General features: G+C 65.1%; 2 gene segments (V, D, J or C); both read right to left on the reverse strand.

The window, feature by feature from the left end:
- Nucleotides 1-26554, reverse strand: part of LOC123584378 — a 208305-nt gene that overhangs the window by 69153 nt on the left and 112598 nt on the right.
- Nucleotides 14975-26554, reverse strand: part of LOC123584377 — a 271648-nt gene continuing 260068 nt past the window's right edge. The window contains 4 exon segments of the C gene segment in view: nt 14975-15429; nt 15537-15866; nt 15994-16050; nt 16327-16617. Coding sequence covers nt 15101-15429; nt 15537-15866; nt 15994-16050; nt 16327-16617 — 1007 coding nt within the window.

The following is a 26554-nucleotide window of genomic DNA, read 5'->3' on the forward strand; positions in this document are numbered from 1 at the left end:
GAGCCTACTCACCAAGGGCTGGGGCGACGGAAGGCTGGCCCCAGCACCTCGGCCCTCCCCGCTCTGGCCCCAGGCACATGTGGCTCCTTGTGGCTGAGCTCTGTGCCCATAGCCCCCTTCCTAGACCCCAGGCAGCCGTGGGAAGACTAAGAACAGGATTGAAACTAGGTGGCTCGGTGACACGCTTCCTGAAGTTCCCTTTTCTTCTGGGTACTTTCTGTCTCAAGGGCCTGGGTGTGCGGGGGTGGGCTGTGGGGGGCGGCTGGGGTCCCAAAGGAGGGCACAGGAACCCTGCTCTCACCTGGGCGTGTGTTGTGGGCACAGGTTGACCCGCCCATAGCCTGAGGCCCCGCCCTGGGCCTTGTCCCGTCCACTCAGCAGTGTGGCCTCCCTGGTGGGACGCTGTCTTCCTCTGGCTTCAGCCATGGTCTCGGTCATCTGCCCATGGTCAGAGGGAAGCTACTAGCCTAGAGGACAGACAGAAGCCTGATGTGCAGGGACAGAGTTCGTGATGGTCACCGGACCTGAAATGTCCCTGCGGCTGAGAGACCCTGTGTGGTCCCCGTGCTGCCCGTGCAAGGGGGCCGTGACCCCTCAGCCCCTGTGTTTGGACAACCACAGGGTGCACCCCGGGCTGCCGCTTCCTGCGGTGTTAGGCCTCGATGGGGACGCCTCCGCACCACGTCCAAGTCCCAATCCGGGCCTGCTGGGCTGTGGGTGTGCCTGGAGCCCTCGGCCTGTGGTGCGAGGCTCTCTGCCCTGCTCACACTCATGTGAGCGAGGGCTCTGGGCTCCTCCTGGGGTCTGGGGCCTTGGCTGGGTGGGTCCGGCCCGCTCGGTCCCCGGGGCTCCCCAGAATGGCACCTTGGCCGTAGCTGGACGGCTGCACTGGGCCCAGGGCCTGACTCCCACGAGAAGCCACGTCTCCTTAGGTCCTGATCTTAGGAATCCAGCAATGGCCCTTCTGTGCCCCCATCCCCACGGAGTTCCCAGAGACCCTTGGGCTTCTGGGGAGGGGAGCAGACCCCGCCCCCTGCATGGGGCAGGGCACGGTGATGGAGGAGCCCGTGGTCCTGGAAATACCGCAGTGGCCCCTTTGCAAATGCCATCGGTCACAGCGTCGGTGAAGGGAGTGTGCACCCCACACTCCGGGCTCCCGCAGCCCGGCCCCCTCTCGTGGTGCCCGGCAGTTAGGGGCCTCTGCAAACTGTGGGCCCCTGGTTGCTCAAGAAGCACATCCATCTACACAACTCTGGTCAGATCACGGGAACCGATGAGTTTGGCAAAACCCTCGAGGGTGTCTCAGCTACTGTGCGTCAGGGACATGGGGCCCCAGGCACCTCTAAAGGCAGGGTTTTGGCAAGACAAAGTGGCACATCGTACTTCCCTTGGACAGCTAATTCCCTCCCCTGGTCCCCATGCAGTGCCCCTGGCGTGGTGCCGGGTCGCTGTCCCTCGTGGGGTCATCACGGGGCTCTGGGGCACCTGCTGTGGCGGATCAGTGTGGGGGAGGGCTGCCTTGGCTGCCGAGGGCGTGGCAGTGGGATGTGGGCCGTTAGGCACTGGGTTTTGTCGGAGACCACACACCTGTCCCAGCCTAGGTTTCCTTTCCAGAAAAATCCTTTCACAGAAAAGTTGGTGAGGCGATGAAATTACCTAGTGTTGACGCTTTTCAACCATCATGCTGAACTCTGGGTTTGGCTTTCAGAAACATTCACCCTGTGGTTACAAGAACAAAGAGATGCTTTGGAGGTGTTCACGGATGTCCCTTCCTGGGGCCTCTCCCCGACCTGCGGCGTCAGAGCCTGCGGTGGTGGTCGTCCAGGGCAGCCGTGAGACACCAGCCTGGCCCGGGGCTGGCTCATTCCAGCCTGACTTGTTGCCACAGCGTCTCAGCAACCCCTCCCCCTCCCCTTATGGGCACCTGCTTCCGGGTACCTGCAGATGCTTACTGTGTATATGTAATATTCTGTGCAGGCATATGAGGTCCTCACCTGGATGGTGCGGACCATCTCCCCCCGCCGGGGGTGCCTCTTTCAAGGAACGTGACCTTGGATGACATGATATTCTTTCTTACAGAAGGTGGAGGAGGGCTCGGGCTGCCAGGCCAGCACACACACCTGCTCTCCCTGTGGCAGGGCCACTGGAAGGTCTGTTCGTGCCGAGAAGCCCTATAGTCAGCACCCCGTGGGCACATGTGGGCCGCGTGCCGGCCCGTGTGCCCTGAGGGGAGGGAGCCAGCTGGAGAAGGCTACACGCTGTACCATCGGCACTGCGTGATGTGGGGGACAGCACGTGTAGTGTGACGGCGCGAAGGCCAGCGGTTGCCGGGCGTTTGGGGGGAGGGCGGAAGGAATAGGTGGGGCAGAGGGGATCTTCGGGCCGGGCGATTCTTCTGTAGGAAACGGTAGTGGGGGAATCGCGAGGACAGCAGCCTGAACAGCAGGCTGACCGGGGCAGCACCGCGGACAGGGTGCAGGCTCAGAGAACCTACTCGGGGTGGACCTTACTGTGAACTCCGGACTTTACGTAGTTGTAATCAGTTCACATTGGCTCATCGTTCGCAACAAACGTGGCACACGGGTGTGAGCTGTTTATAGTGCACAGACTGTCCCATCCCTGTGCTCCACGCCCAAAGCCACCAGAATGTTGTGCGTCAACTGTACTTCAATAAAAATAAAAAACAAAATCTATTTATTAAAAGAATTCATTGTGCTGTACAGAAAAGCAAAAGCACCCGATTGCCCTGCGTGATGTTGAGCTCGCTGTGGGCGGAGGTCACCTTGCCCTCCTGCTTGCCGGGGGCAGTGTATGGGAATATGTTCGTGGCCTTCTGCCCATCCACCAGCCAGGTGACCTCCATGTCACCTGGGACGTAGCCGGAGATGAGGCACAGGAGCTGGATGGTGCTACGCGTGTCCCCGAGGGGGTTACACGAGGAGTGGAAGAGCTTCACGGTGGGGGGAGTGAAGTTCATGGCACACGCTAGGGGTGAAGGTGGCGGCGTGGCGTCAGCCCCCTGAGCCCACGACACCCACGTGCCCGCCCAGGCGCCTTCCTCCTCTCCTAGCCGCCCCCGCCACGCCTGCCCCCCTCCTCCAGCCCGACCCTGGCTCACCACTGACGGTCTTGTTGATGGTGGGGGACTCCGCGTGAGCCACACTGCAGGTGAACTTCTGTTTGGCCCACTCGCCCGAGACGGTCACGTGGCTGGTGGTGGTGTAGAGGCCAGAGGTCTCCTGGAGGGTGGCGGGGAGGGTCACGACGCTCTTGTTCAGGGACCCTGCATCCCAGGTCACGGTCACCGGCGTCGGGAAGTAGCCCGTGACCAGGCAGCCCAGCGTCACGGACGGGGCACTGGCGACGGTGCCTTTGCAGCAGGTGGCCAAGGGGAAGACGAGGGGGGCCTGGATGGAGGCTGTGGGGGCAGAGGCAGTGTCAGTGCCGACCGGCGGAGTCTGAGGGGGAGAAGTGTGGGGCAGAGCGGGGTGGTCGGGTGGAGGGGCGCACGGGGACCCCTTCTCCAGCCTCAGGGGGCAGATGCTCATTTTGGACTCTTGTTCCCCGAGTCTGCTAGGAACGCCCTCCCACGAACCCCTGTGTCCCTGCCAGAAGCAGGGGTGTTCTTACCTTTGGCCAGGACACCCTGCCCGCAGCCCTGAGTGGCAGGAACGTGGGGTTCTTGGGGAGCAGAGGTGTCCGACTCGTGTCCTGACCTGCGGAGGCTCCAGGGAGCCCGACTACAGGCCCCATTCGTAGCAGAGCCCAGATCAGTCCTCCCCCACTCCCCCAGGTGGTGACGCCTGCCCGGAGCCCAGACCCCAGCTCATCGTCCACGCTGCCCACTCAGTCCAGTGAGACCGACCAGTCCGCGTGGCCTCACGTCAGGACGGCTGAGAGCTGTGATACCAACCCGCTCCACGCCCAGCCTCACTAGGACGGCTGATTCAGGCCAGCTCAGGTCACGGGAGTCCGCCTTGGTCCGGCCTGGCCCACGTCAGCCCAGGAGACCCGGTTCCAAGCAGGCTAACTCATCTGAGTTCAGTGCACAAACTCCAGCAGAATCCTTCAGCTCCGTGGGGCTCAGCCTGCCAGCCAGGCTTGTCGTACCTGCTCAGCCCCACTCAATGTAGCCTCACTGACCTTGGCCACTGGACCTAGCAAAACAGCACGCCCTGCTTGACTCACTGAAGCCTGATTCAGCCAGACCAGACCAACTAGCTGAACCCACTTTAGCTCAGCCCAACCCAGTACAGGCCAACTCAGCCCAGCACAGTTCGGCTGAGGCCAGCTCAGTCCAGCTTAGCCTAGTTCAGCTCAACCTAGTACAGCCCAGCCCAGCCCAGTTTAGCCCAGCTTAGCCCATCCCCGCTGAACTCAGCCCTGTTCAGCCCATCCCAGTTCAGCTCAGGCCAGTTCAGTCCAGCCTAGCTCAGCACAATTCAGCCCAGCCCAGCTCAGCCTAGCTCAGCCCAGCCCAGCCCAGTTTAGCCCAGCTTAGCCCATCCCAGCTGAACTAGCCCAGCTCAGCCCAGCTCAGGCCAGTTCAGCTCAGCTCAACCCAGTTCAGCCCAGGTCAGCCCAGGTCAGCTCAGCCAGCCCAGCTTAGCCTAGTTCATTTCAACCTAGTTCAGCCCAGCCCAGCCCAGCCCAGTTTAGCCCAGCTTAGCCCATCCCAGCTGAACTCAGCCCAGTTCAGCCCAGCTCAGCCCAGCCCAGTTCAGCTCAGGCCAGCTCAGTCCAGCCTAGCTTAGCACAATTCAGCTCAGCCCAGCTCAGCCTAGCTCAGCCCAGTTCAGTGCAGCTCAGTTCAGCTCAGCCCAGCTCAGCCCAGTTCAGCCTAGCCCAGCCCAGCCCAGCTCAGCCCAGTTCAGCTCAGCTTAGCCCAGCACAGCCCAGCTCAGCTCAGCTTAGCCCAGCACAGCCCAGCTTAGCCTAGTTCAGCTCAACCTAGTTCAGTCCAGCCCTGCCCAGCCCAGCCCAATTCAGCTCCGCCCAGCCCAGCCCAGCCCAGCCCAGCTTAGCCTAGTTCAGTTCATCCTAGTTCAGCCTAGCCCAGCCCAGCCCAGTTTAGCCCAGCTTAGCCCATCCCAGCTGAACTCAGCCCAGTTCAGTCCAGCTCAGTCCAGCTCAGCTCAGCCCAGCTCAGTGAAGCTCAGCCCAGCCCAGTCCACCTAGACCAATTCAACTCAGCTCAGCCCAGCTCAGCCCAGCTCAGTGAAGCTCAGCCCAGTTAGCCCAGCTCAGCACAATTCAGTCCAGCCCAGCTCAGCCTAGCTCAGCCCAGTTCAGTTCAGCTCAGTCCAGCTCAGCTCAGCCCAGCCCGGTCCACCTCAGACCAATTCAACTCAGCCCAGCCCAGCTCAGCTCAGCTTAGCCCAGCTCAGCCCCACTCAGCACAATTTAGTCCAGCCCAGCTCAGCCTGCCGAGCTCAGCCTAGGTTAGCTCAAGCCGGCCCAGCTCAGTCTAGCTCAGCCCAGCTCAGCCCAGCTCAGCCCAACCCAGCCCAGCTAATCCCAGTTCAGCCCAGCTAATCCCAGTTCAGCCCAGCTCAGCCCATCCTAACTGAGTTTAGCCCAGTTCAGCCCAACCAAACTCAGCCCTATTCAGCTCAGCCCAGCCCAACCCAATTCAGCCCAGTTCAGCCCAATTCAGCCTAGTTCAGCATAGTCTTGCCCAGCTCAGCCCAATTCAGTCCAGCCCAGCTCAGCCTGCCCAGCTTAGCCTAGCTTAGCTCAAGCCAGCCCAGTTCAGCCCAGGTCAGCCCAGCACAGCCACCTTAGCCTGGTTCAACCCAGCAGCCCAGCCCAGCCCAGTTCAGCTCAGCCCAGCTCAGCCTACCAGCCCAGATCAGCCTGGTTCAACCCAGTTCAGCATAGCTCAGTCCAGTTCAGTTCAGTCCAGCTCAGGTCAGCCCAGCTCAGCCTAGCTCAGCCTAGCCCAGCCCAGCCCAGTCCAACTCAGCTCAACCTAGCCTAGTGTAGTTCAGTTCAGCCCACCCAGCCTAGCCCAGTTCAGCTCAGCTCCACTCAGCTCAGCTGAGTTCAGCCCAGTTCAGCTCAGCCCAGTTAAGCCCCATCCAACTCAGTTCAGCCCAGCCCAGCCCAGCCAAATCCAGTTCATTTCAGCCCAGCCCAGCCCAGTTCAGCCCAGCTAAACCCAGCTAAGCCCAGTTCAGCTACCTCAGTTCAGATCAGCTCAACCCAGCCCAGCTAAGTCAAGTTCAGCTGAGCTCCACTCAGCCAAGCCCAACCCACTTAGCTAGCTATTCCAGTTCAGCCCAGTTCAGCTCAACCCAGTTCAGTCCAGCTCAGCTCAGCCCAGCCCAGCTAATCCTAGTTCAGTCCAGAACAGCCCAGCTCAGCCCAACCCACCCAGCTAATCCCAGTTCAGCCCAGCTCAGCCCATCCTAGCTGAGTTTAGCCCAGTTCAGCCCAACCAAACTCAGCCCTATTCAGCTCAGCCCAGCTCAGCCCAACTCAGCCCAGTTAAGCTCATTCCAGGGCAGCTCGGCTCTGGCCTCTGCCTGTGTCCTGCCTGCAGACAGGAGACAGGCGACCCTGCTGCGTCTCGACTGTGGGTGTGTGCCCGGGTGTGTGCTGGGGGAGCAGGGGGAGGTGACCCCCGCCCAGCCCTTGAAAGGCCCTGCTGACGGCGGAGGGCTGGGTGCGGGGGCAGTGTGGGCAGGGCGGGCAGGTGTAGCGTGGCATCCACAGTGCCGGCCCGCCCCCGAAGGCGGTTTTCTCCAGACACTCGGAGCCCTTCAGGTCCGTTGCCGGAGTTGCCGTTTCCTGGGCTTGCTTTCTTCGGAAAGTCCTTGGGTTGCTGTGAATCGTGCCTCGTGTTCGATGACGCGTTGTCAGCAGGTTTTTGCTGACACAGCGGAACACGACTGCTTCCTGCGTTTGTTTGGAGCCCCTGCTGCTGTTCTTGCTGGTTCGAAGGGCTGTCTGGATTCCGCTGCCTTTTCATCGTACGTGCTTGTGTCGTCTGCATTAGTGACAGTTTGACATCTGTCCTTTCAGTCTCAGCAGCTCGTTTTCGACCTTTGTCACACAGCATTGGCCAGGACCATCTCCACACTGTTTGACCGCACTGCTCACAGGGAAAACACTTGTATTGTAATCTAACGCCCATACATATGTCACGAGCAGGTGGCACACACATGTTGCCCTTCCGTACATACGTTGTGTGTGTTGTTACGTGGCTGAAACATCTTCACACACAACACTTACCTTGGTACGTTCGGCGCATTACGATTTCTGTCGCCACCTGGCTGATTTCAGTCTGCAGGTTGGCCCGACACACGTTGTATAAAGGTCGTGATGCGGCACCCTGGCCTCGTCGCTGGTCTGCACTGTCTGAGGTGGGACCTTGAACCCCACGACCTGCCCCTGTGCCTGGACGCCTGCCCGCTCCCCTGCATTCTAGCTGCAGCTGTCAGAGGTGGGACCTTGAACCCCAGGACCTGTGCCTGGACGGCTGCCCGCTCCCCTGCATTCTAGCTGCAGCTGTCAGAGGTGGGACCTTGAACCCCACGACCTGCCCCTGTGCCTGGACGCCTGCCCGCTCCCCTGCATTCTAGCTGCAGCTGTCAGAGGTGGGACCTTGAACCCCAGGACCTGTGCCTGGACGGCTGCCCGCTCCCCTGCATTCTAGCTGCAGCTGTCAGAGGTGGGACCTTGAACCCCACGACCTGCCCCTGTGCCTGGACGCCTGCCCGCTCCCCTGCATTCTAGCTGCAGCTGTGGCAAGGACTGGGCTTCTCTCCAGGGCACAGTCTTCCCCGGAGTCTGCCTGGTTCTGCTTGTCCTCTGATGCCTTCAAATCGCTGTCTGCCGGGCAGTTTTTCCACTTTATACTTGTGCCTGCAAAGGTTTAGTCTGAGACAAGGCACCGCACCGACCGCCGTTGGAATCAGAAGCACTTTCTCTCCTGTGGCTTTTCAGAAATTTTCACTTCCCTGTCACGGGTGGAGCGCAGCGTCCTTTCTGTATGTTTGAGGGCTATTTGGATAGCCTCTGTGAAACATCTGTTCGATTCTCGTGTCCATTTCTCTACCGAATTGTGCGATTTTCCCGATCGATTTGCCGGAGTGCCCTGCACATTCTGGATACTCTGAGAGCGAAATATGTTTACAGGAAATATTTTGCAAGACTTTGAAATGCACCAAAAGATTACTCCTTACAGGGGGCGCCTGGATGGCTCACGTGGATGAGTGTCTGACTCTTAATTTCGGTTCAGGTCTGATCGCGGGGTCCCGGGATCGAGCCCTGCATGGGGCTCTGTGCTGAGTGTGGGGCCTGCTTGGCATCCTCTCTGTCTCTGTCTGTGTCTCTGTCTCTGTCTGTGTCTCTGTCTCTGTCTCTGTCCCTCCCCTGCACACTCTCTCCCTCTAAAAAGAAAAAGATGACTTCCCTGAGGGACCGGGCGGTCAGCACCCTAGTGCCTGCGGCTGGGGCGCCGGGTGCCGCAGCTCAGGCAGCGGGGTGGGCGGGGCTCGGGCGCCTCTGAGGCTCTGGGCGTGTCTCTACCGGCCCAGCTCCCTGCAGGCTCAGATGCCCTGGTTCCCGGGGCAGTGTCTGAGCGTGGGGCGTAGGGGGCCCTCCCGTGTGCAGTGACCGAGCCGCCATCTGGGTGCCTCTAATAGTCCACTGCCTGCTGCGTGTGGTCCGGGAGCCCGGGGCTGATGTCCCTGCCTCACGCAGGCTGGGGCTTCAGCAGCACCCGGGGTGGTCTCGTGGCCCTGTACCCCACTGATGGCCGGCCGACCTGGGTCCCGGGGGTAGGGGGTTGGGCCAGGGGGCCTGGGGGACCCCGTTCCTCCAGGCCCGCCTGTCCAGGTGGCTCCTGTCCAGCCGTCTGGCTGGCCCGACAGAGACCGCAGACACTCCTCACGGGTGTGGAGGCTGGATGCCCACATCAGGTACCAGCAGGCGTGGTGTCTGAGGGTCCCCGCTGCCTGGCTCACGGACGGCGTCTTCTCTCTGCACCTTCACGTGCCGGAAGCTGGGAGGCAGCTCGCTTTTTCATAAGGGCACTAACCCCAGTCGTGGGGGCTCCACCCTGACGACCTCTGGTGCCCCAAAGCCCCGCCTCCTAACACCATGACACTTAGAGCTAGGACTCCAACACACGCAATGTGGGGACACAGTTGCATCGTCCCCTTCCCGCCCCCACCCACGCTGACGTTGTGCGTCTTGGGGCCCCCGTGGGGACAGGGTTCAGGCGCAGCTGGTTCCCTCCCAGTGCGAGTGGGTGGAGGGCGGGACCAGGTGGGTCCCAGGAGCAGGAGTGAGGCCAGCCCGCTGGTCCGCGCGTGTGTGTGTGTGAGGTCCAGGTGGAGGTGTGAACACGGGCAAAGGGAGATGCGCACAGGCCTGTGTCTGAGCGGAAGCCCAGGGTAGGGGGCCCCTGAGGAGCGGCAGGCAGCAGGAGGCCGACCTCAGGGCTCACACAGGAGCAGCCTGCAGGACGTTAGGGGGTCTGAGGGGTTGCATGGAGAGGCACGTAGGTGTGTGTGGGTCCCTGGGGGAACGTGGAGGGGGGGGCCCACGTGGTATGGCGTTATTGGAAGGTCACAGGTGGGGGCCTCAGGGCCTGCTGGGAGATGGCTCTCAAAGAGCGGGCGTTCCTGCCCTGAGAGTGGAGGGTACGGTCATGCCCCGTGTTCCCGCGGGGGCCATGGGGTCAACCAGCTGCCGAAGATCCCGGGTGTTCCGGTGGCAGGGTGGGAAGGATGGAGACTGATCTCTGGTCCAGGGGATGGAGCGGGGGCCCAGGGCCCGGGGACCGAGAGGGAGGGGGTGCTGGGCAAGCTGTGTGGACGGTGTGGTCGCCCGGAGCCCCCCGGATCCCTGGGGGCCGGGGCGTTCTCCCCACGGCCGCCCTGTATTTGGTGCGGCCCCCACTGGTGAGGCAGCCCCTGCCCACGGGGAGGTGGGAGGTGCTCCCTGAGCGGTCCTGAGGCACCGCGGCCGCGCCGGCCACGACTCTCTGCCTGCCCTGGGCCTCGGGCCGGGCTGTTGACCTGCACACTCAGAGCCCACGCCCCACTCCCACCGCGTCCCCAGAAGACGGCAGCCCCTCGTGCTGGCCTCCCTTCCCCAGGGCCCTTACTGGGAAGGGCTGGCAGGTGTGGTCCCGCCTCTGCCCTCGAGGTGCATGTGTCTCCTACAACCCGGGGCACCTCCGGGACCCGAGACCCCCAGGCACTGCAGGAACAGAATCCCGACTCCGTCGCTGCTGGCCGGGGACCCCATGGCCTCCTGACGCCAATGGACTGCCCGCCCCCACTTGGCATTCTTCCTGTGGAACTTGGTCTTTTCTGCCCCCCACCCCCACCCCCACCCCCGGGTGGTGGTGTTCTCGCCGGGCCTCCCCCCGACTGAGTGTCCTGACCCCTCGGGCTGGTGTCCAGCTTCGCTTACCTGGGACAGTGCTGTCCCCCCGGGCCTCACCCGACCTGGCCTTCACTGGTGCTCCCACCTGGGCCCAACTCTCCTGAAATGCGCTCCCCAAATTCAAACCTTGAAGCCCTGACCCCCAGGACCCCAGAATGTGACTGCATTGGGAGATGGGGTCTTTCGAGAGGTAATAGGTTAAAGTGAGGTCACTAGGGTGAGTCCCGATCCAGTGTGACTGGTCCTCACCATGGACTCACTCCTCCTCTTGTAAGAGGAGGTCGGGGCACAGACACTCATAGCGGGCCGGATGTGTGAGGACACGGCGTCTACGTGCTGAGGGGCCACCGGCCCCATGACACCCGGGTCTGCCTGCCAGCTTCCAGAAGCGTGGAAACATCAGTGCACGTTGTCCACACCACGGGACTGTCGTGCTCTGCTAGCAGCCCGTGCTAATGCACACCCAATAGGTGCCTCTTGCGGTGCCCTTGGCCAGGTCAGGGTGCCCCCCCTGCGCCCCACAAGGCGTCACGTGACCCCTCGCGCCTGCAGCGCACCTCACCCCCCGGGAACCCCAGGGGTCCCACGGCTGGAGGGACCGACACACGGCACGGCCAGTCTGTGGATTTCACGGGGCGCGTCAACAGAGGAAGACTTTCCCCAGCCGGTTATGGAGTTTGTAAGGATATTTTATTGTCATTAAAAAAAGAAAAGAAAAGAAAAGAAAAAGAAATGCTAAAGGAAATCAACGAGCTCCAGACATTTAAAATAATAAAACAAGCTATCCAAGCTTTGGCAGTGGCTTTCCCATATGGGACCCCCGGGCTCTCTGTCCCTGGGGCTGGGGGCTCTGCTTCTCCTCCCCTGCGTGGCCATCTCTTCCCACGTGGGGGCCCCGACTTGGCACCCACCCAAAGCCAGGGCGGAGAGCCAGTCCTGGGGGTCCACCCGGCCATGGGCTTGTCACTCCCTCCCACCCCCGCGCGAGCCTGGTGGGCCTCAGGCCCCGGCCACAGGGGGGGTGCGGGCTGGGCCTGCCGCCCTGGCCTCCTGGCACCTTCCACCTGTGTCCACCGAGGCTGTGTCCCACTGGCCCGGGGACCGGGTCACCAGACCCCTCTGCAGGAGGCCTGTCTGGCTGGATGTCACTCTGTCCCCGGCATCCACGGGGCTCCTGCAGCAGCCACAGGCCCAGGCCCTTGTCTGCGCGGTCTCCTCCGGCGCAGAAGATCTGACTGACCGTTAGTGACACGTCGGGAGCTTCCTCAGGATCTGGGCCCACGTGGCTGCTCTGGGGAAACCCTGCGTCCTGGAGCCTGGCCTGGACGGGGTTCGCACAGAGGAACCAGCCGCCCGCCTCCTCCAGGGATCGCCAGCCGCCCGCCTCCTCCAGGATGAGCGTGCCCGCTGACCGTGCGCGGCCACGGCGGTAGCCAGCGGGCGTCCACCAGCTCAGGTTGGGGCACGACCTGCCGTCCACGCGATTCTCCAAACGGGGGGGTCAGGGCGCAGGCTGCAGCTCACAGGGGCCGCGAGGCCAGAGGGCGAGGGCGCAGGCCCAGGGTGGCCGTGAGGTCAGAGGGTGGCGAGGTCAGAGGGCGGGAGAGCAGGCCTGGCAGCAGGCTGATGCACCGGGATCCCGTGCAGGGTTGGGGCAGCGCTGACACCCGCCCAGGACGGCTGGCCCTAGGCCCCCTGCCCGATCATGTTCCTGTAGTCGGGGACGATCGTGCGCTTCAGCTCCACCACCGAGGAGAAGATCCACTTCACCTGTAGCAGGAGGGCAGGAGGTGACGTGGCTGGGATCCCTGAGGACAGCCCCCCTCCCAGGCGCCCCCCCCCCCCGGAACCACTTGAGTGGGAGGGAGTCTTGTGGGGATGGCGTGGGGACTGGGAGGGGACAGAGGGGATAGCGTGGGGGTCAGTGTGGGAACAGCGTGGGGACAGCATGGTGACAGTGGGTCCCCAGTGTGGGGTCAGTGTGGGGGCAGTGTGGAGTCAGCATGGGGGCAGTGTGGGGGCAGCGTGGAGTCAGCGTGCGGGTAGCATGGGGACAGCGTGGGGTCAGCGTGGGGTGAGTGTGGGGGCAGCGTGGGGTCTGCGTGGGGGCAACATGGGGTCAGCGTCGAGGCAGTGTGGGGATAGGTGGTTCCAGTGGGTCCCCAGTGTGGGGACAGCGTGTGGTCAGCATGGGGTCAGCGTGGGGGCAGTGTGGGGTCAGTGAGGGGGCAGCGTGGAGTCAATGTGGGGGCAGGGTGGGGTCTGTGTGGGGTCAGTTGGGGGTAGCCTGGGGTCAGCGTGGGGGCAGCATTGGGTCACAGTGGGGACAGCATGAGGTCATGGTGGGGTCAGTGTGGGGGCAGCATGAAGTTAGTGTCTGGACAGTGTGGGGATAGCATGGTTCCAGTGGGTCCCCAGTGTGGGGTCAGTGTGGAGTCAGCGTGCGGGCAGCATGGGGTCAGCGTGGGGTGAGTGTGGGGGCAACATGGGGTCAGCGTCGAGTCAGTGTGGGGATAGGTGGTTCCAGTGGGTCCCCTGTGTGGGGACAGCGTGGGGTCAGCATGGGGTCAGTGTGGGGGCAGCGTGGGGGCAGCGTGGGAGCAGCGTGGGGTCAGCGTGCGGGCAGCATGGGGTCAGCGTGGGGTCAGTGTGGGAGCAGCGTGGGGTCAGCGTGGGGGCAGCATGGGGTCAGCGTGGGGGCAACATGGGGTCAGCGTCGAGTCAGTGTGGGGATGGCATGGTTCCAGTGGGTCCCAGTGTGGGGACAGCGTGGGGTCAGCGTGCGGGCAGCATGGGGTCAGCGTGGGGGCAACATGGGGTCACCGTCGAGTCAGTGTGGGGATGGCATGGTTCCAGTGGGTCCCAGTGTGGGGACAGCGTGGGGTCAGCGTGCGGGCAGCGTGGGGTCAGCGTGCGGGCAGCGTGGGGGCAGCGTGGGGTCAGTGTGGGGTCAGCGTGGGGGCAGCGTGGGGTCAGTGTGGGCAGCGTGGGGTCAGCAGTGGATAGCGTGGGGGCAGCGTGGGGGCAGGTGGGGGCAGCGTGGGGGCAGCGTGGGGTCAGCGTGTGGACAGCGTGGGGGCAGCGTGGGGTCAGCGTGGGGGCAGCGTGGGGTCAGCGTGCGGGCAGCGTGGGGGCAGCGTGGGGGCAACGTGGGGGCAGCGTCGAGTCAGTGTGGGGATGGTATGGTTCCAGCGGGTCCCCAGCGCTGGACAGCGGGCCACAGTGCGGGACGGTGCGGGGACACCCACCTTGAAGAGGGTGACAGTGGCGCTGTAGCACACGCTGAGCAGGAAGAGCGTGATGAAGATGGAGATGGTGGTCCACAGCCCATCCAGCTCCCCGTCCTGGTCCTCCGCACAGCTGTCGTCCAGGAGCAGCTCTGGACAGGAAGGGAGTGGTCAGTGCCATGCCTGCCCGTAGCAGTGGTTCCCGGGGTGACGGTCGCGGCCCTCCGTAGCCTCAGGGCTCCGGCCTCGGTGCCCCCATCCTCCCGCCTGGGCCTGGCCCGCGGGGACGCGCTCCCTCTCTGCTCTGCGCTGTGCTGGGGCTGTCTGGGGGGAAGGCAGCCTGACCACCACACCCGTTCTCCTGGGGACCCGGCCCGGAGGGCGGGAGGGTCAGCAGAGCCCAGGGAAGGGTCGAGAGGGTGGCAGGGAGTGACCCTAGCGAACGAGTGGGTGCGAGTGTCGGGGCCAGCCGGGGGTGGGGGTTGGTGTGTGTTGGAGGGGCCCCAGTGTCCTGGGGAGAAGAAGGGCTGGTCAGTGTGGTCGACGTGTGGATGGGCTGCTGAGCGGCCGATGGGTGTGGGAGGGGGTGGGGACCAGGCTGGGGTCCACGGTGAGGGTTCCCAAGCCTGGGTCCGGTCTGGGCCCTGGCACATTGTCCCGTGTGAGGCCCGGTGGGTCAGGTGTGCGTGTGTGTGTGTGTGTGTGTGTGTGTGTTTGTGAAGGTGGCCCTGCTCAGTGGGAGGGGCTTGTTTTCAGCGTCCATGTGGGTGTCTGGGATGGTCCCTCCCCTGGGCACTCAGGACTGCTTGCCTCTGCCCGTTTGGGGCAGCGGGGTGAGTGTCCCCACGAGTGGACAGGCCTAGCCCCAGGCAGGATGAAGTCAGGCGGGGCCGCCTCATCTGAGGGAGGGTGAGGGCCTGTCCTCACAGCATGGGTCAGGCCTGGCTACTGCACTGGCACAGAGCTACCGCTCAGAGCTCTCAAGAGGTCCAGGGGACGGGGGAGCAGCGGAAGCGGACAGGCCAGCGTCCCACAGCTTGGGCGGGTCCAGGCGTGGGAAAGACCGTGCGCCCCGTTCCCTGAGGGGCTCTGGAGGGCTTCTCCGTTCCCTGTCGGCCCCCTCCGGCCTTGAGTAGCCCCTGGCCAAGCCCTCTCTCTGTCCCAGGCGGCTCCCGGCCATGAGTTTCGGCCGCCTGTGCCGACCTGCCCACTCAGGTCCCGGCCCCTGGTGGGACCCACGCTCTCCCGTGAATGGTGACCCCTGAGCCTCGGAGCCTGGCCTGCCCGCACCTCCCAGAGGCCTGGGTGTCCTGAGCTCTGCCTCGGAAAGACGCACGACAGTGTCACAGGTCCCAGGGCAGTGCTGGGTGCTTTATTTCACGCAGGGTGCCTGCCCGGGGCGGGGGGGATGTACACAGGGGTGGGCGCTCAGAGCCCGCGGGGGCCTACTGGAGGGCCGGGCGCGCTGCTCATTTACCCGGAGACTGGGTGAGGGATTTCTGTGTGTGGTGGCTGTGCAGAGCTTCGTGTGACACCGAGCAGGTGTAGGTGTTTCCCCTCTGCCAGCGGGACCTGTCCACCGAGAGCCTGCTGTACAGGAAGTAGGTCCCGTCGCTGTCCAGCTGGGGCGGGGTCGTCCGGTAGTTGTTCTCTGGCTCCGGCTGTCCGGTGATCTCCCACTCGACGGCAATGTCAGCCGGGTAGAAGCCTTCGATCAGGCAGGTCACACTGACTTTGTTCCTGCTGAGCTCCTCCTGGGCTGGAGGCAGGACGTACACCTGGGGCTCGTGGGGCTGTCCTGTGGGGTCAGAGGTCAGCACAGATGGTCACTCCCAGGGTGGAGGGCTGGCCTGGGTCCGCCAGGCCCCACTCGACCTCCCTGTGCCCATCTGCCCTGTTGCCCACCTTTGTCCTTGGAAATGGTCCTCTCGATGGGGGAGGGGAGGGATTTGCTGTTGACCTTGCACTTGAAGTTCTTCCCCTTGAGCCAGTCCTGGTGCAGGATGGGGAGGACACTGACCACACGGTAGGTGCTGTTGAACTGCTCCTCACGCGGCCTCGTCTTGGCTGTATACACCTGGGTGTTATCCACAAACCATGTGATCTGGACATCGGAGTCATCTGGGCCCAAGTCCACCACCAAGCATGTGACCTCAGGTGTCCGGGAAATCGAGAGGGTGTCCTTGGGTTTTGGGGGGAAGATGAAGATGGACGGTCCTCCAAGCATCTCAGGAGCTGGTGTGGGAGACACAATGCAGGGGTCAGCATTTGGGGAGTGCTCCTCTTGAACATTCCCCCCACCAGGCAGTCCCTGGACGCGGGCCATCGCCTTGGTGTGCAAGGTGGTGCCCTGGTGACTCACGTGGGCATTTGGGACAGTCGCAGGTATTGTCTCCTCCTGAGGGCGTTTTTTTGGTCACTGCAGAGAGACCAGACTGGAGGTTAGTGGGGGCCATGGGTGGGGACAGCTCTTGGGGTGGGCTAGGTCAGGGCCGGGCAGGGGGGCGTCCCCAGACTGGTGCCTGCCAGTGGAGATGAAGTATGGTGGGGGTGTGCAGCCTGTGCTCACGCTGGACCAGGCAGCCAGGCCAGAGGCCCTCCTCCCCGAGCCTGGGGGACAGAGGTGCCTCTCCTGTGCCCCGGGGTCCAGGTGGACCGGCTGACCTGGCCTGTCTCCCAGTGGACACCCTCTTACCGGTCTTGTCCACCTTGGTCTTGCTGGGCGGGTGGGCCACGTTGCAGGTGAAGGTCTCACTGAGCCACCTGCTGGAGGGCACTGTCACCATGCTGCTGAGAGAGTAGAGCCCCGAGGCCTGCAGGACGGACGGGAAGGTGTGCACACCGCTGGTCAGGGAGCCGGAGTTCCAGGACACGGTCACCGGCTCAGGGAAGTAGCCTAACACCAGGCAGGCCAGGGCCACGGTGGCGCCAGACGTGGTCCCGCAGCTGGGGGCCAGTGGGAACACCGACGGGGCCGTGGTGGAGGCTGCAAGAGAGGAGGCCGTGTGACCACAAGGGTCTCGCTCCTGGGAGGGTCCGGGCAGGGTATCAGGTGCCCGGGCTTGGGGTGGCCCTCCAGCCGCCCGGCGTAGCTCTCTGCCGCCCCAGGGCCTCGTGTTTCTGCGGCTGCACGTGCTGGCCCCGTGGGCCTGGTCGGTGCTGGGTGACCTCCTGCTGGATTAGAGTCTCCTGGGCCCAGCCCCTGGGTCCCCACTCGGGCTTCTGTCTGAGCTCTGACCGGTGGCCCCTGCTCCCAACGGGCCTCTGCTGAGGCCCTGAGCCCACTGCCCTGTTGTCCCAGCCTGAATCTGCCCTGGGCCAGCGGGACCTTTCTTGAACACAGCAGGCCTCTGCCACCCGCTGCCCGGGCCCCTCGGCCCGGAGTCCTCGTCGTGGCCTGCCGTGTGCCCTCCAGGCCTCACATCTTCTGGGTCAGCTCTGCAGCTAAAGCGCCCGGGCGCCGGATCCCGTCCCTGCCCTGAGCCCCTCCTCAGGCCTTCCTGGGCTCACTCAGTGCCCGTGCCTTGGGGCCTGTCCGGCTCCTCCCTGTCCCCAGAGCCCTCTTTCAGCCGAGGTCTTTGCTGAGCCTGCCTGCCCCTCAGTGCCGGTGGGAGCCTTGCCCCGCCCTGGCTGTCCTCTCGTGCACGGTGCCAGCACCTCAGAGCCCACGTCCCCAGCCAGACCCGACCCCTCTGCCAAGTCTGATGGCCCTGCCTGGCCTCCCCTCCCCTCCCACCCACACTCCAGGCTGGCGGCCCTGCCTCAAACTCCCAGGCTCCCCCTTCCCTGCACCGGGTCCACTGCCCTGAGCCACCTCTCCTGGCTTTGTCATGTCCAGCCTTCTGTCCCCCATCCCCACGAGCCTCCAGAGCGGGTTCAGCGCCCCTGAGCCTAAGACTGTGGCCACCCCTGTCCCTTCAGCCCCAGAGACCTTCCTACCCAGGCTCGCCTCTCCCCCCTACCTTGTCCACCGGGCCTCAGGCGGCTCACGCCCTCCCGTGTCCAGGGCGGCTCTCCTGGGCCCGCGCCCTCGTGGTCTCTGTGTGCCGTACCGCTCAGCTCCCACCTAGTCCAGGGCTGCTCTTAGCTCAGTCCCTCTGCCCTTCACCCCTGAGGCTCCTGGGGCAGCCCTTGCTCCTCCTGCCGCCCCCCTGCCCCTGCTCACCCTCACATGCCCTGCCTGCTCCCCTGAGCTCCTGGTGCAGCCCTGCGTCTCCTGCCCTCCGCCTGCCCCTCCTGCCCTCTCCCTGCCCCTCCTGCTCTCCCCCTGCTCCTCCTGCCTTCTGCCTGCCCCTCCTGCCCTCTCCCTGCCCCTCCTGCTCTCCCCCTGCTCCTCCTGCCCTCCCAACCCCCTGCTCACCCTCACAGCTCTGCCTGCTCCCTTGAGCTCCTGGTGCAGCCCTGCCTCTCCTGCCCTCTGCCTGCCCCTCCTGCCCTCTCCCTGCCCCTCCTGCTCTCCCCCTGCTCCTCCTGCCCTCCCAACCCCCTGCTCACCCTCACATGCCCTGCCTGCTCCCTTGAGCTCCTGGTGCAGCCCTGCCTCTCCTGCCTTCTGCCTGCCCCTCCTGCCCTCTCCCTGCCCCTCCTGCTCTCCCCCTGCTCCTCCTGCCCTCCCAACCCCCTGCTCACCCTCACATGCCTTGCCTGCTCCCCTGAGCTCCTGGTGCAGCCCTGCCTCTCCTGCCCTTCCCTCTGCCCCTGTTTCCCTGCCCCTGTCCCTGCTCACCTGTACCAGCTCTGTGTGCTCCCAGCGAGTTCCTGTGGGCAGCCCTACCCCTCTTTCTCTCCCCTTGCCCCTCCTCCTCTCCCCCCTGCCGCTCTTGCCCACTCCCCAGCCCCTCTTGTCCTCCCCCTGCCCCTCCTGCCCACTCCCCAGCCCCCTTGTACTCCCCCCTGCCCCTCCTGCTCTGCTCCCTGCCCCTGCCCTGTCCCCTGCCCCTGCTCACGTGTAGGAGCTCTGTGTGCTCCCAGGGAGCTCCTGGGGCAGCCCTAAGCCTCTTGCTCTCCCCCTGCACCTCCTGCCCCTCCTGCCCTGCCCCCTGCCCCTGCCCTGTCCCCTGCCCCTGCTCACTTGTACCTGCTCTGTGTGCTCCCAGGGAGCTCCTGGGGATAGCCCCACCCCTCTTGCTTCCCCCTGCCTCTGCTGCCCTCCCAGGAACACTACTCACCTACACAAGCTCTGCTGGCTCCACTGCCCTCCTGGGGGAGCCCTGATTCTCCTGTCCTTCCCCTGCCCCTCCTGTCCTGCCCTTACCCTCCTGCCCTGCCCCTATCCTCCTGCCCTGCCCCTGCCCCTTGTGCTCTTCCCCTGTGCCTCCTGTTCTCACCCTGCCCATACTGCTCTCCTCCAGCCCCTAGTGCTCCCCCCTGCTCCTCCTGCAGCCCCAACCTCCTGCTCACCCTCGCAAGCTCTGCCTGCTCCCCTGAGCTCCTGGTGCACCCCTGCCTCTCCTGCCCTCCCCCCTGCCCCTCTTGTCCTGTCCCTGCTCACCTGGACCAGCTCTGTGTGCTCCCAGGGAGTTCCTGGGGCAGCCCTACCCCTCTTGCTCTCTCCCTGCCCCTCCTGCCCTCCCAGGAACCCTGCTCACTGGCACAAGCTCTGTTGGCTCCCCTGAGCTCCTGGGGGAGCCCTGACTCTCCTGTCCTCCCCCTGCCCCTCCTGCCCTGCCCCTCCTGCTCTTCCCTGCCACTCCTGGTCTCCCCCCTACACCTCCTGGCTTCCCCCTGCCCCTCCTGCTCTTCCCCTGCTCTTCCTACTCTCCCAACCCCTGCTCACCTTCACAAGCTCTGCCTGCTCCCCTGAGCTCCTGGGGCAACCTTGCCTCTCCTGCCCTCTCCCCTGCTCCTCCTGCTCTTCCCCCTGCCCCTGCTCACCTGTAACAGCTCTGTGTGCCCCCAGGAGCTCCTGGGCAGCTGCCTGTCCCTTCTGCTCTCCCGCTGCCCCTCCTGCCTTCCCAACCCCCTGCTCACCCTCAGAAGCTCTATCTGCTCACCTGAACTCCTGCGGATAGCCCTGCCCCTCCTGCCCTGCTCCCTGCCCCTGCTCACCTGTACCAGCTCTGTGTGCTCCCCGGGAGCTCCTGGGGCAGCACTCTGCCCCTCCTGTGCTCCCCCACCCCTCCTGCTCTCCCCCTGCCCCCTTGCTCTCCCCCAGCCGCTTCTGCCCTCCTCCCTGCCCCCACTCAACCGTACCAGCTCTGTGTGCTCCCTGGGAGCTCCTGGGGCAGCCCTGTCCCTCCTGCTCTCCCCCCTGCCCCTCCTGCCCTCCTGCCCTGCCCCCTGCCCCTGCTCACCTGTACCAGCTCTGTGTACTCCCAGAGAGCTCCTGGGGGCAGCCCTACCCCTCTTGCTTCCCCCTGCCCCTGCTGCCCTCCCAGGAACCCTGCTCACTGGCAGAAGCTCTGCTGGCTCCCCTGAGCTCCTGGGGGAGTCCTGACTCTCCTGTTCTCCCCCCAGCCCCTCCTGTCCTGTCCCTACCCTCCTGCCCCTGCCCCTGCCCCTTGTGCTCTTCCCCTGTGCCTGCTGCTCTCCCCCTGCCCCTACTGCTCTCCTCTGCTCCTCCTGCACTCCCAACCCCCTGCTCACCCTCACAAACTCTGCCTGCTCCCCTGAGCTCCTGGGGCAGCCCTGCCTCTCCTGCCCTCCCCCTGCCCCTCCTGCCCTGCCCCCTGCCCCTGCTCACCTGTACCAGCTCTGTGTGCTCCCTGGGAGCTCCTGGGGCAGCCCTGTCCCTCCTGCTTTCCCCCCTGCCCCTCCTTCCCTCCTCCCTGCCCCCACTCACCCATACCAGCTCTGGGAGCTCCCGGGGTGGCCCTTGTACCTCCTGCTCTCCCCCCTGCCCCTCGTGCCCTGCCCCCTGCCCCTGCTGACCTGTAGTAGCTCTGTGTGCTCCCTGGGAGCTCCTGGGGCAGCCCTGTCCCTCCTGCTCTCCCCCCTGCCCCTCCTGCCCTCCTGCCCTGCCCCTGCCCCTGCTCACCTGTACCAGCTCTGTGTACTCCCAGAGAGCTCCTGGGGGCAGCCCTACCCCTCTTGCTTCCCCCTGCCCCTGCTGCCCTCCCAGGAACCCTGCTCACTGGCAGAAGCTCTGCTGGCTCCCCTGAGCTCCTGGGGGAGTCCTGACTCTCCTGTTCTCCCCCCAGCCCCTCCTGTCCTGTCCCTACCCTCCTGCCCCTGCCCCTGCCCCTTGTGCTCTTCCCCTGTGCCTGCTGCTCTCCCCCTGCCCCTACTGCTCTCCTCTGCTCCTCCTGCACTCCCAACCCCCTGCTCACCCTCACAAACTCTGCCTGCTCCCCTGAGCTCCTGGGGCAGCCCTGCCTCTCCTGCCCTCCCCCCTGCCCCTCCTGCCCTGCCCCCTGCCCCTGCTCACCTGTACCAGCTCTGTGTGCTCCCTGGGAGCTCCTGGGGCAGCCCTGTCCCTCCTGCCCTCCCCCCTGCCCCTCCTTCCCTCCTCCCTGCCCCCACTCACCCATACCAGCTCTGGGAGCTCCTGGGGCAGCCCTGTCCCTCCTGCTTTCCCCCCTGCCCCTCCTGCCCTCCTCCCTGCCCCCACTCACCCGTACCAGCTCTGTGTGCTCCCTGGGAGCTCCTGGGGCAGCCCTGTCCCTCCTGCCCTCCCCCCTGCTCCTCCTTCCCTGCCCCCTGTCCCTGTTTGCCTGTACCAGCTCTGTGTGCTCCCAGGGAGCTCCTGGGGCAGCCCTACCCCTCTTGCTTCCCCCTGCCCCTCCTGCTCTACCGATAACCATGCTCACTGGCACAAGCCCTGCTGGCTCACCTGAGCTCCTGGGGGAGCCTTGACTCTTCTGCCCTCCCCCCGTCCCTCCTGCCCTGCCCCTACCCTCCTGCCCTCCCTCTGCCCCTCCTGCCTTCCCCTGCCCCTCCTGCTCTCCTCCTGCTCCTCCTGCCCTCCCAATGCCCTGCTCACCCTCACAAGCTCTGCCTGCTCCCCTGAGCTCCTGGTGCAGCCCTGCCTCTCCTGCCCTCCCCCCTGCCCCCGCTCACCTGTACCAGCTCTGTGTGCCCCCAGATGCTCTTGGGGAAGCTGCCTGTCCCTCCTGCCCTCACCCTGCTGCCCCTGCTCACCTGCACAAGCTCTCTGGCTCTCCTGAGCTCCTGAGGCAGCCCTGCCTCTCCTGCTCTCCCCCTGCCCCTCCTGTCCTTCCCCTGCCCCTGCTCACCTGTACCAGCTCTGTGTGCTCCCTGGGATCTCCTGGGGCAGCACTCTGCCCCTCCTGTGCTCCCCCACCCCTCCTGCTCTCCCCCTGCCCCTCTTGCTCTCCCCCAGCCGCTTCTGCCCTGCCACCTGCCCCCACTCACCGGTACCAGCTCTGTGTGCTCCCTGGGAGCTCCTGGGGCAGCCCTGTCCCTCCTGCTCTCCCCCCTGCCCCTCCTGCCCTCCTCCCTGCCCCCACTCACCCATACCAGCTCTGTGTGCTCCCTGGGAGCTCCTGGGGCAGTCCTGTCCCTCCTGCTCTCCCCTTGCTCCTTCTGCTCTCCCCCCACCCCTCCTGCTCTTCCCCTGCCTCTCTTGCTCTCCCCCTGCTCCTCGTGCCCTCCCAACCCCTTGCTCACCCTCACAAGCTCTTCCTACTCCCCTGATCTCCTGGGGCAGCCCCTGCCCCTCCTGCACTCCCCCTGCCCCCACTCATGAGTACCAGCTCTCTGTGTTCCCTGGTTGCTCCAGGGGCAGCCCTGCACCTCCTTCTCTCTCCCCTGCCCCTGCTCATTTGTAGCAGCTCTGTGTGCTTCCTGGAATCTCATGGGGCAAGCCTCTGTCCCTCCTGCCTTCCCCCCTACGCCTTCTGCTCTCCCTCTGCCCCTGCTCACCCTCACAAGCTCTGCCTGCTCCCCTGAGCTCCTGGGGCAGGCCCATCACTCCAGCCTTCCACCTGCCACCCCTGCTCACCTGCACAAGCTCCGTTGGCTCTCCTGAGCTCCTGGGGCAGCTGAACTTCTCCTGCCCTTCCCCTGCCCCTCAGCACCCTCCCTCCGCCCCAGCTCACCTGTACCAGCTCTGTGTGTTCCCTGGGAGCTCCCGGGGTGGCCCTTGTACCTCCTGCTCTCCCCCCTGCCCCTCGTGCCCTGCCCCCTGCCCCTGCTGACCTGTAGTAGCTCTGTGTGCTCCCTGGGAGCTCCTGGGGCAGCCCTGTCCCTCCTGCTCTCCCCACTGCCCCTCCTGCCCCTCCTGCCCTGCCCCCTGCCCCTGCTCACGTGTACCAGCTCTGTGTGCTCCCTGGGAACTCCTGGGGCAACCCTCTCCCTTCTGCTCTCCCCCTGCCCCTGCTGTCCTTCCCCTGCCTCTGCTCACCTGTACCAGTTCTGTGTGTTCCCTGGGAGCTCCGGGGGACAACACTGCCCATCCTGCCCTCGCTCCTGCCCTCCTGACCTCCCCCTGCCCCTTCTGTCCTGCCCCCTGCCCCTGCTCACCTGTACAGCTCTGTGTGCTCCCTGGGAGTTCCTGAGGCAACCCCCTGCATCTCCTGCCCCTTCCCTGCTCCTGCTTACCCTCACAAGCTCTGCCTGCTCCCTGAGCCTCTGGGGCAGTCCTGCCTCTCTTGCCCTCGACCCTGCTCCTCCTGCCCTGCCCCCTGCCCCTGCTCACCTGGACCAGCTCTGTGTCTCCCAGGGAGCTCCTGGGACAGCCCTACCCCTCTTGCTTTCCCCCTGCCCCTGCTGCCCTCCCAGGAACCCTGCTCACCGGTAGAAGCTCTGCTGGCTCCCCTGAGCTCCTGGGGGAGTCCTGACTCTCCTGTCCTCCCCCCAGCCCCTCCTGCCCTGCCCCTACCCTCCTGCTCTCCCCTGCCCCTCCTGCTCTTCCCCGGCCCCTCCTGCTCTCCCCCTGCTCCTCCTTCCCTCCCAACCCCCTACTCATCCTCACAAGCTCTGCCTGGTCCCCTGAGCTCCTGGGGGTAGCACTGCCTCTCCTGCTCTCCCCCTGCCCCTCCTGCCCTGCCCCCTGCCCCTGCTCACCTGACCAGCTCTGTGTGTTCTCTGCTCTCCCCTTGCCCATCCTGCTCTCCCCCTGCTCCTCCTGCCCACTCTCCAGCCCCTCTTGTCCTCCCTCCTGCCCCTCCTGCCCTCCATCTGCCCCTCCTGCCCTGCCCTTGCCCCTGCTCTCCTGTACTGACTCTGTGTGCTCGCTGGGAGCTCCTGGGGCAGCCCTGCCCCTCTCGTTCTCCCTCTGCCCCTCCTGCCCTCCCAACCCCCTGCTCAAGCTCACAAGCTCTGCCTGCTCCCCTGAGCTCCTGGTGCAGCCCTGCCTCTCCTGCTCTCCCCCTGCCCCTCGTGCCCTGCCCCCTGCCCCTGCTCACCTGTACCGGCTCTGTGTGCTCCCTGGGAACTCCTGGGGCAACCCTGTCCCTCCTGCCCTCCCCTTGCCCCTCCTGCCCTGCCCCTGCTCACCTGTACCAGTTCTGTGTGTTCCCAGGGAGCTCCTGGGGCAACCCTGTCCCTCCTGCTCTCCCCCTGCCCCTCCTGCTCTGCCCCTGCCCCTCTTGGCTTCCCCCTGCCCCTCCTGCCCTCCCCCTGCCCCTGCTCACCTGTACCAGCTCTGTGGGCTCCCCTGGAGTTTCCAGGGCAACCCCCAGTCCCTCCTGTTCTCCCCCTGCCCCTCTTGCTCTCTCCCTGCCTCTCCTGTTCTCCCCCTGCCCCTCCTGCCCTGCCCCCTGCCCCTGCTCCCTGTACAAGTTTTGTGTTCTCCCTGGAGCTCCTGGGGCAGCCCCCTGTCCCTCCTTTTCTCCCCCTGCCCCTTCTGCTCTCCCCCTTCCCCTGCTCACCTACACAAACGCCACCACTGGTCCTTGGAGCTAATGGACCACAGCTGCTCTCTGCCCTTGCTGCCCCATGACCTCTCCCCCACAGGCGAGCTCAGCCCGCAACTACTGTGTGTTCTTAGGGCTGCCCCGGTCTCAGCTGCCTATCCCAGACTCCTTAGCCCAGGTTTGGCTCCTGACCGTCTGCCCCTGTGCTACTGTCTGGGTTCTGAGCACACGGGAGCCCCTGCCAGCCCCTCGTGCTCTGTCCCTGCTCATGTGCTGCAGTCCAGGACCCCATGGCCAGCACCTCTGACCCTGGCCTGGGGCCAGAGCCAGCCCCAGTGTCCTGGAGACGACCCTCGGGCCATCTGGGGTCCTCTTCTTCCCCTGTGCTGGGCCGGCCTCTCCCAGTGCCCTCACCTTAGGCCTGTCTGTCCATGTCGGCCTTGGTCGTGCAGTAGCTCAGTCTAGCCCAGCCCTGGGCTCCCAGCACAGAGGGCAAAGGGCAGGCCTCAGGCCCACCATGGCCATCATGTTCCTTGAAGGCCCAGTTGCCACGTCCGGCGCGTCCAGCAATGTTGGCGTGGGCGCTCCTGCCCATGCCTCCCTCGTCCCTGCCCTGGCCGGTGCCCTGGCCCCCAGGCAGCCTGTGTCCCCCACGCTGGCTGCTCCGGCCCGTCCGTGGGGCCCCGTCTCTCCTTGGCTCCTGGGCTGCTTCTGCTGCCCCCACGCCGCCCTCTCTCCGTGCGGAGCCTACTCACCAAGGGCTGGGGCGACGGAAGGCTGGCCCCAGCACCTCGGCCCTCCCCGCTCTGGCCCCAGGCACATGTGGCTCCTTGTGGCTGAGCTCTGTGCCCATAGCCCCCTTCCTAGCCCCCAGGCAGCCGTGGGAAGACTAAGAACAGGATTGAAACTAGGCGGCTCGGCGACACGCTTTCTGAAGTTCCCTTTTCTTCTGGGTACTTTCTGTCTCAGAGGGCCTGGGTGTGCGGGGGTGGGCTGTGGGGGGCGGCTGTGGTCCCAAAGGAGGGCACAGGAACACCGCTCTCACCTGGGCGTGTGTTGTGGGCACAGGTTGACCCACCCATAGCCTGAGGCCCCGCCCTGGGCCTTGTCCCATCTACTCAGCAGTGTGGCCTCCCTGGTGGGACGCTGTCTTCCTCTGGCTTCAGCCACGGTCACGGTCATCTGCCCATGGTCAGAGGGAAGCTACTACCCTAGAGGACAGACAGAAGCCTGATGTGCAGGGACAGAGTTCATGGTGGTCACCGGACCTGAAATGTCCCTGCGGCTGAGAGACCCTGTGTGGTCCCCGTGCTACCCGTGCAAGGGGGCCGTGACCCCTCAGCCCCTGTGTTTGGACAACCACAGGGTGCACCCCGGGCTGCCGCTTCCTGCGGTGTTAGGCCTCGATGGGGACGCCTCCGCACCACGTCCAAGTCCCAATCCGGGCCTGCTGGGCTGTGGGTGTGCCTGGAGCCCTCGGCCTGTGGTGCGAGGCTCTCTGCCCTGCTCACACTCATGTGAGCGAGGGCTCTGGGCTCCTCCTGGGGTCTGGGGCCTTGGCTGGTGGGTCCGGCCTGCTCGGTCCCCGGGGCTCCCCAGAATGGCACCTTGGCCGTAGCTGGACGGCTGCACTGGGCCCAGGGCCTGACTCCCACGAGAAGCCACGTCTCCTTAGGTCCTGATCTTAGGAATCCAGCAATGGCCCTTCTGTGCCCCCATCCCCACGGAGTTCCCAGAGACCCTTGGGCTTCTGGGGAGGGGAGCAGACCCCGCCCCCTGCATGGGGCAGGGCACGGTGATGGAGGAGCCCGTGGTCCTGGAAATACCGCAGTGGCCCCTTTGCAAATGCCATCGGTCACAGCGTCGGTGAAGGGAGTGTGCACCCCACACTCCGGGCTCCCGCAGCCTGGCCCCCTCTCGTGGTGCCCGGCAGTTAGGGGCCTCTGCAAACTGTGGGCCCCTGGTTGCTCAAGAAGCACATCCATCTACACAACTCTGGTCAGATCACGGGAACCGATGAGTTTGGCAAAACCCTCGAGGGTGTCCCGGCTACCGTGCGTTTCGGACATGGGGCCCCAGGCACCTCTAAAGGCAGGGTTTTGGCAAGACAAAGTGGCACATCGTACTTCCCTTGGACAGCTAATTCCCTCCCCTGGTCCCCATGCA

The sequence above is a fragment of the Leopardus geoffroyi genome, chromosome B3 (assembly GCF_018350155.1).
Source record: "Leopardus geoffroyi isolate Oge1 chromosome B3, O.geoffroyi_Oge1_pat1.0, whole genome shotgun sequence".
Classification (NCBI taxonomy): Eukaryota; Metazoa; Chordata; class Mammalia; order Carnivora; family Felidae; genus Leopardus; species Leopardus geoffroyi.